The 8884-nt window shown below is 33.4% G+C and overlaps 1 protein-coding gene across 2 annotated transcripts; it reads right to left on the bottom strand.

The window, feature by feature from the left end:
* Nucleotides 1–5461: 5461 nt before the first annotated feature.
* On the bottom strand, nucleotides 5462–8112 carry LOC108849715 (tRNA threonylcarbamoyladenosine dehydratase). 2 transcript variants are annotated; one of them, XM_057007184.1, is made up of 10 exons: nucleotides 8043–8112; nucleotides 7878–7962; nucleotides 7750–7799; nucleotides 7576–7669; nucleotides 7007–7367; nucleotides 6657–6926; nucleotides 6360–6575; nucleotides 6133–6257; nucleotides 5984–6041; nucleotides 5462–5889 (listed from the first exon to the last, which is right to left on the bottom strand). In XM_057007184.1, exons 1-10 carry the CDS (start codon nucleotides 8098–8100, stop codon nucleotides 5779–5781), a joined length of 1428 nt encoding a protein of 475 aa, XP_056863164.1. In that variant the 5' UTR covers nucleotides 8101–8112; the 3' UTR covers nucleotides 5462–5778. The 2 variants fall into 2 exon arrangements, with proteins under 2 accessions (XP_056863164.1, XP_056863165.1); XM_057007185.1 differs by lacking the exon at nucleotides 8043–8112 and having other exon boundaries at nucleotides 7878–8036.
* Between the last annotated feature and the right edge of the window lie 772 nt (nucleotides 8113–8884).

The raw sequence follows: 8884 nt of genomic DNA, 5'->3' as shown, positions 1-8884 counted from the left end.
GAAAACAAATGAATATAAAGAACTTAATTGACATGTTATATCAAAATTATTTTGTTTTGAGTCTCAAGAAGGTAAAAATCATTCTTGTACCATAATGTTTTAAAGAGTTTTAGACCATTTAGACTATGTTTTTGGCGTTATGATTCTGAATCAGTTCGATAATTAAATTATTATTATAATAAATAATATGTAATTTTAATATTTATAAATTATAATAATTGATATATTATGATACACACTTATGTAATTAAGATAAATATTTTTTTCATATGTCAATAATGATATGTAATAAAATATTATATATTTAATATATTATTACGCTTTATAAATTCTTAAACCGCCTAATTAATAATGTAGACGTCGGTTTAACCGCTCTAGACGCTAGGTGTTAAATCTTGTTTCTTAACAATGAGTTTCATTTATTTGAAATGACCTAACATAGAACAATATAACAAAGCATAATGTGGATATAACACCCAAAACAAATGCAAAAACATTAAAACAACAAAAGATACCAATATATATCATCAAAAGCTAGTATAGAACATTCCAAAAGAGAAATCAGATCTTACGGAATACCTAGATGTTAAGTCACTGCCCGTCTTAACTTCTAAGACTTTTCTGAACGGTGACCACTATAGTATATATGTGCTTCGTATACTTTCCACAACAAAACAACAGTTGGAGTTATAAGTCGATATATGGAGCATCCAACAAAAACTCAATTCAAGGCAGCAAAGAGGATCCTACGCTATATCAAAGGTACAATCAATTTTGGCTTATATTACTCTATCTTTGACGATTACAAGCTTGTTGGATTTAGCAATAGCAATTGAGGTGGAGACCTAGATGACCAGAAAAGCACAAGTGTCTTCGTGTTTTTATTTGGAGAAATCGCTTTCACATGGATGTCAAAGAAGCAATCAATTATCACTCTTTCTACTTGTGAAACGGAGTATGTGGCAGCTACTTTATGTGTTTGTCATGCTATTTGGTTATGAATTTTGCTAAAGGAGTTGAGTCTACCACAAGAGAAACCAATGAAGATATTTTGTGGATAACAAGTCGGCAATAGCATTGGCGAAGAAATCCAGTCTTCCATGATCGGAGTAAGAACATTGATACTCGTTATCATTACATTAGAGAATGTGTTACCAAGATAGATGTGGAATTGGAGTATGTGAAGAAAAATGATCAAGTAGCTGATATCTTCACCAAGTAACTCAAGCGGAAAGACTTTATCAAGATGAGGAGCTTGCTTAGAGTAACCAAATCAAGTTTAAGAGGGGTGTTGAAAAGTAAATTTATTGGGCTAACAAATCAGTAATCATGTTTTGTCCAACCTTAACCCAAATTCTTAAATAATCTTTCACCTCCTTAAGATAAAAATCTAGATATATTTTATCCATATAATAAGAAATTTTCTTCTAAGTTATAAATTTTTTTTTCTTCACACAATATTTTCTCTTCAAACACTTAAAACACTTCCTCTATTTCAACAAAAGCTTTACATTCCAACACTCCCCTCCATAGTACCTGATCAAAGTCAACGAGGAGGAGCTTCCCAACACCAGACCTCAAGAGCATAGAAGCAACATGACTCCCTACACCTCCATGTCCATTGATCACAACATATTGTTCAGTCTTCACGCTGAGCTTCAAGATCGAAAAACTGGATATTCCTAAAGACTAAAGAGAGATATGAGCGTAATAATTCTATGTGCATCAGGTTATGTGCTTATTAACATCAATACAAGAAAATTTACACATCACAACATAGTAAACTAACAAATATAAAATAAGATTCACACATCACAATATAGTAAGCTAACATATGTAGAAGAAAGAATCTTATATTTAAAGATCATAGCTTTGTGTCCTTTTGGTACCAATCATTTTACTAAGCTTAATAAACCTAGATAAAAGAAGATTCACACATCACAACACAATAAATAAAAAGATGTAAAGGAAGATTCTTATACTTTTTTGACATAGTTCATTAAGAGGATTTTATTACGTCCACATGTTTATTTATCATCTCTGCATTTTGTTTTAATATTCTGGTTCTTTTAGTTGAAAATTTACATTGTGAGAAAACTATTTAAATTTTTGTTAATGAAGAAAAGTCGTACAACTATAACAATATACTTCTTCTTCTAGCCATCATTAAAATCGATGCAAAATTATCACGATCTTAAAGAAGGGATAAAAGATCATTGTAATGAGAAAAATTATAGTTACGAGATTCATACTGTCATAACAAGAGTGACACAGATCTTGTAATCTTGGTAAATCCACAAGTTTGTTTTTATGTATTTAGTTTGTAATTATCATGTTCACAGTGAGATCTTATGATTGCTTACGTGCAGCAAAAACTTTTAGTGAGCTTTTGCATAATCATCAGTAGAAATATGGTCCTCGGCAGAACGAACATGGTAATGAGCAAGTCTGTGTGTACCCATAAACATTTAAACATCCAATGAATCTTATAATTCTAATGAGACAACGAGAACTTGATGATTGGTGGGAAGAGATTGATGATTACCCTCAAAACAGCGTGACTATTCAAATAGAAAGTATACCTCATACGAGTGATAAATACTGGTGTCAGTAACAGTACCTAATAAAAATAAAAAGGAAATGCGATGTTTAAAGCTGAGATCATCAAAATAACTTTTAGGTTGACAAAAAGAAGACTTTACCAAAACTTGGAAGAACATTGCCACTCTTATCAATCATATCTTGTTGGCGGGAAAGAAATGAGAATGCTGTCTTTTCTGGACAACCACAAACGTGACAGCTGGTGAATAACCATTTTCTATCGACAAACAAGCTTTGCAAATATCATGCAGCTCAAAGCGCAACACCTGCTCGAATTGTGTTTCACCTACTCCGTCACTGCAGAGAGAATTACAAGTTTTATAATAGCAAAAAAAATTGTTGAATCCAGGTAAAACATGTCAATGTGCCTTACCATAAGAAAATAATTCTTTGAGGTTTTTACCCTCTGTATTCTCATAGAAAAAGGAAAAAAAGAATAATTCTCTTCAAACATTTGATTATCCATTTATTCAAAAAGAAGATGAAGAAGAAGCTTGCATAAACTTGAACTAAGCTTGCACATGTCTATCATGCAAGAGCGATAATACCAACATATATGATATATGTAGAGAGATTTTATACTATCATAATAACATATGATATATGTAATGAGAAAACACATGTTGTAGTATATATATATATATATGTTATTTTACTAGAAAGAAGAACTTATTGCAAATCCATTTGATTGATCAGTAATAGTCCATTTATTTTGATTTTGAAATCTATATCATTAGCTCTAAAATCTAGTTGATTGATTTTAAAATCAACAAATTTATCAAAAGAATTAAATTTGAGAATAATTTATAAATCCATTAAAATACTAAAACCAATAACCTCGAAAAAACTAACCCTTACCATATAGACGTTTCCTTGGAAGCCATCATGGATTAAAGTAGATTAAATTAGATTGATTCAACATTGAAAGCAATATTAGTTTGATTCAAGTAGATTAAATTAGATTGATTCAACATCGAAAGCAATATTAGTTTGTTTCATGCTTGTCTGATCATCTCATAACCAGAATAGATTTTGGGATCTAAAGACTAATATTTATAAATTGCAAGAAACGTTGGCCCTCAGTTCCTTCTGAGGCTGTACTTTGCTGGAGCGCCTGATGGCTCTGTGTTCTACTTGATCCACCATGCTTAGTGGCTGCGTCATCGCCCAATGTATAGAAAAACCAGCACATAAAAAAGGGAATAGTTTATTTTGCTATATGTGGAGGTGGTTGCTGCCATCTGGTTGGCTATATGTGGAGGTGATTGCTGCCATCAAAGTGCAGTCCCTGTGGTTGCTAATGGTACACCTGAGGAGTTGGCTAAAAGGGTTCTTCATGAGGTACTTGTACTAGAGAAAAACATTTTGAGCATTTACTTTCACATTTCAGAAGATTTCATATGCTTCTTTCATTTTTTTGGCTTTTAGGAACACAAACTATATGTGGAGGTGGTTGCTGCCATCTGCCAAGAGCAGATTATATGGAGAGAAGATGGTGTCCCTCTCACTCAAAGCTGATGAGTATTACTAGATCTTGAGAAACGACCTTAGGTTAAACTACATTGGATCTCAGATTAGTCCATTTGCACAGAGTGAGTTTATACAATCTTCAGACTGTAGAATAAGTTTTTGGCCTTAGTATAGATTGACAAGTATTTCTGAAAATGAATTTTTGTTTGGGTCGAAGTCGTGTGGAAGGAGTGTTTTTGTTGTGTACAACCATCTTTTTTGTTTAATTTTCAACCAAAAGCTCTTGTCCATTTTTACTACGGATCTGTTTTTCAAAAGTGTACTGCAGGGTGTTCCTGGTTAAAGGCTTGCCTCTAACTAATGAAAAAAATGTAGTCAACATAATCAGTGTAATCGGATACCATATCGCCCTCATTAAACACATGCATCAAAACAATCCAACAAGAAAGAAGACAACAACAACCTCAACAAACTGGAAGTCCACGTAAGAGCATCATGTTTCTGACAAAACACTATCCTTCACATATGTAACAGCTGCTCCTAAAGGCTACTTGGCTGTCTCGGTGGAGGAGGCGGAGGAGATACAAGATACCAATATACAACCTTACCCACCACGAAACTATAAAGCGTTAGTCTCGCCATTACCCATAAAAAGACGTGCCTTTTAAAATCAAGCTAAGGATGTTTTATTATTACCATGAAGTTTGATATCTTAAGAATCAAAATCTCTGAAATGCAAATTACAGATTCTAGCTTATAAGAAACAACGTTTGATCATTAGACTTGTTCCTAAAAGAAACAAAGTGCGACTTAAGACAGGAGCGCCGAGATTGAAAGCAAGGCGGAGAATGTCACTGAAGATCCCACCATTTGTGACTTGAGCACCAGCACCCGATAGCTGAGCCAACGGATGATCTTTCTAGTACCGTTTCAACTCAACTGTTCCCTTTTTCGCTACCGCATCAACAAAATACATTTGCCACAAATATTACCATACCATGTTTTCTGCCAAAACATCATTTTACCACAAATGTTTTAAAATTATGTTTTGCCAAAATCATAAACTAAGATTTTCCACAAAATTTTAAAATTAAATTTATCCATTAAACTTGCATTTTTTGTTAGATCACAAATTGTTTTCTTTTTTTTAACTAAACGAAAAAATCATGAAAACAGTAAAATCTTGTAATTTCTACCAAAATATTAAATGTTATTTTCCTTCAGAAATGCAAAATCATGTTTTATAATCAAACTTATAAAATCTTCTTTTATTATATTTTTCACTTTTAACATGCTTAAAATTCAATCTATAATAATTGATTGAATCTTTATTTGAAATTTAATTTTGTTTTTAAAGGAATTAAAAAGTCACTTTGATTATCTTTTTAACTATAACATAATGCTGAAGTTTATTGCATCGTAAAAAGAATTTGATTATTAATGAATATTTTATCTAAAAACAGATATATTTGGTAATTAAGGTTCACCAACAAAATGATAGTGAAATGGTTTTCTTTTCCTTTCAAAACTGATTACTACATAGATATTCCCAAATTTTACTACATAGATATTCCCCAATTTAGTTCCCAACATAATTTGTCTAATCATCTGAGGAACTCACATTTTTGTAAGAAAAGGAGAAGAGGGTGCATGTAGTTTCATAGTCTATATCCCTAGTGACTGCTGTTGAATAGGTTCTTTGTTCTTCTAGCCATAGAAATCAAGCTCTGCCTTCTTCAGCACGCACGAAACTTTTTCAAAGAACTCTGCTTCTGTTTCCTTCACTTCCTCAAGAGTCTTAGCCTCATGTTCATCCGCCTAATATAACAAAACATCATATACCCCAATGAAAATCGACAAATCATGTAATGATTTCAAGCTATTATCATTAATAAGCAAAAAACAAACAAACCTCTTTAAACTTCAAAAGAATCAAGTTTGAGACTGATGCTGGCTTCTTTGCATCCCATCTGATTAATCATAACTTCACATTATGAGACTTGAGAATATATTACACAATCCTTATTTTATGTTTGGTTTCAATAGATGAATCGAACATACCTTACGAGCATCAGCTCATTCATGGCTCGCCACATTCCTCTACCCACATCTTTTGCAGCCTCGTCTCTAGCACTTCGTCCATGCCACAACTCTTTCACTATGTATTTCACTTCCTCAACATCTACCTAAAAAAAAAAAAAATAATAATCTAAACCTTAAAATCATTTTCAAGAAGTAGACCAAACGTATTACAGCATATCTCAAGAATATGCAAAGTGATCTAATACCTGGACTTGAGCAGATGTTCCATAAACAGCTTCCTCATGCTCAATAAGGCGTTGATGAAGCATTCGGTAATGATCCAAATCAAGATTCACTATAGGCTCCATCTGAACTTGCAAACCAGCAAGTTGTGTTATAACATAGGAGGCCATGATCTGTCCAAAGATAGCCGGGATGGTTCCTAGAACAGGAATTATCCGAACACGAAAGCCAGGAACTACCTGGAAAAATCACAAACAAGCAGGAACTAAGATGAATGACTAAACGTACAAGTTTTGAGTATTTTCAAAATTCAGTTTTACTTGATAATCTGAAGGATTCTCGTCTTCCCCGTTTGGCCCTTTAAAGGGAAGCAGCTTCGCCTTTGGTTTTTCGAGGGAAAACACGACGGGAATGCCTCCTTCAATGCCGTGTTCTCTCCTCAATCTATGTCTTACAGATCGAGATAAAGGGTCAATAGTCGATTCTTTTAAATCAGCCACTCTGATTCTTGTTGGATCAGCTCTAGCACCCGCACCGGTTGCAGACAGAACTTTCAAACCCCTCTTAACGCAAGCAGCCAAAAGCCCCACCTAACAAATGTGCATGCATCAGTAGTAGTGTGCATCAAAAAGCTCTCTATAATGTATCATCAATTCAAGAAAAACCAAACCTTTGTGTCGATGTTGTCAATGCAGTCCAAAACGAAATCTGGGTTTCCTGAAAGAATCTCTTCCTCGGAGGATGAGTCGTACAGCAACACCTTGGCTTCAACATGGCATTCGGGAAAGATCGAAGAGAAATGCTTCTTGAGACAAACAGCTTTCGGGATACCGACATCTGCTCGTGTTGCAACAGCGTGTCGGTTTAATGATGAAAGTGACACCTGATCAAAGTCAACGAGGAGGAGCTTCCCAACACCAGACCTCAAGAGCATAGAGGCAGCATGGCTCCCTACACCTCCAAGTCCAATGACCACAACATATGATCCAGTTACTTTACGCTGAGCTTCAAGATCGAAAAACTGGATATTCCTAAAGAGATAAAATCAGCTTAACATCAGGTTATGTGCTTGTTAGCCTCAATACAAGAAGATTCACACATGCCAACATAGTAAATAAAACAAATGTAAAAGGAAGATTCTTATAACTTAAAGATCATAATTGTAAAACTGTCAAAGCGCTCCCAACACAAATAAATTTCACTGAGATTGAGAGACAGCAAAGTGTGGAAAAGGGGTACCTGGTTAAATGTTCAGAAACAATTTCATCTGCCAAAAGATCCTCATGACCAATTGCTGCAGTAACTTGTGTTTTTTCAGATTCAAAACCATTTTCTGCAACAAAAAGAAAAAAAAGTCTGTAATTTGATTTTGGATTAAAAAAAAAAGAATATAATAAATAGACAAGTAAGTACCTAACAGTTTAGTTAGTGGGATTTCATCATGCTGCTGCTTCACTGAGCTCCTGCAAGTGGACAAAAAGAAAACTCGAATAATTAATTATCTGAAAGCAAACAACATTATCGAATCAGCGCTTTCTTACCTGGAGAGAAGTTTAAGGAGGGCGACGGTGGAGACGGATCCGATTAGAGCTCCGGCTCCGACCAGACTCAGATACTTTAGTTTTTCTTCCATTTTGACAACGACACGAATCGATTTAAGGGTTTTAGGGTTTAATAAAATTTATTACTGATGAGATGTCTCTTACCAAAAGTTGATGTTTTTAAACCTCTGCCGACCGTCACGTAATATGCAGACGCCATCATCTTCCTCTTTTGTTAGGATTCTGGGCTAAGTGGGCTGGTCCGTTATGGTCCACTTGCAAACACACATAACAATTAAAAAACCATCTCTGTCTTTTCTGATCATTATATAGTCTTGACATTCTTTTTTTGGTTTAATTTTCCTAAGTATACACAACGGTATAAATATTTAATAAACTAAACAAGTTTCGTTTCATCTATTTTGACTAGGACTGGGCAAAAAATCCGAATCCGAAAAACCAAACCGAACCCAATCTGAAAAAGTAGCACCGAACCAAAATTGATTAAATATCCGAATAGGTTCAAAATTTTGGTATTTAAAAAACCGAAACCAAACCCGATCCAAACCGAAGTATTTCGGATATCCGAATGTATCCGAAATAGATTTATATACTTAAATATATAAATTATTTTTAGATATAATGTATATTAAAAACATTCAAAATATATAAGATACTTTTAAGTTTTCTAAAATACTCAAAAAATATATGAAAATAGTAAAATGTAAATGTTTAAAATAGCTAAAGTATACTAGAAACACCAAAAATAGTTAAATATATATTGATTCTCTATCCAAATATTCAAAAAACCAATATATATGTTAAATTTAGGTATTTTGACATATTTGTTATTAAATTTTATATGTAATATATTATCTTTCTTATAGATTTTGAAAATTTAAAGTATATAATAAATTTTAAAATTTTGGAAATAATTTGAATGGGTTATTCGAACCCGAACCGAACCCGCAAAGATCCGAACCGAACCTGAACCGACATTTATAAAT

This window comes from Raphanus sativus, chromosome 4 (genome assembly GCF_000801105.2).
Source record: "Raphanus sativus cultivar WK10039 chromosome 4, ASM80110v3, whole genome shotgun sequence".
Lineage (NCBI taxonomy): Eukaryota > Viridiplantae > Streptophyta > Magnoliopsida > Brassicales > Brassicaceae > Raphanus > Raphanus sativus.
The sequence above is the reverse complement of the archived record's forward strand: the minus strand, read 5'-3'. Positions and strand labels throughout refer to the sequence as shown.

Bases quoted from the DNA above. Each gene is read 5' to 3' on its own strand.
- LOC108849715 (XM_057007184.1), bottom strand. From the start codon at position 8,100: ATGATGGCGTCTGCATATTACGTGACGGTCGGCAGAGGTTTAAAAACA. The intron at 6,576-6,656 runs GTAAAACTGAAT...TGATTTTTCCAG, and splicing joins AGAATCCTTCAGATTATCAA to GTAGTTCCTGGCTTTCGTGT. The intron at 6,258-6,359 runs GTATTAGATCAC...TTTTTTTTTTAG, and splicing joins GAACATCTGCTCAAGTCCAG to GTAGATGTTGAGGAAGTGAA.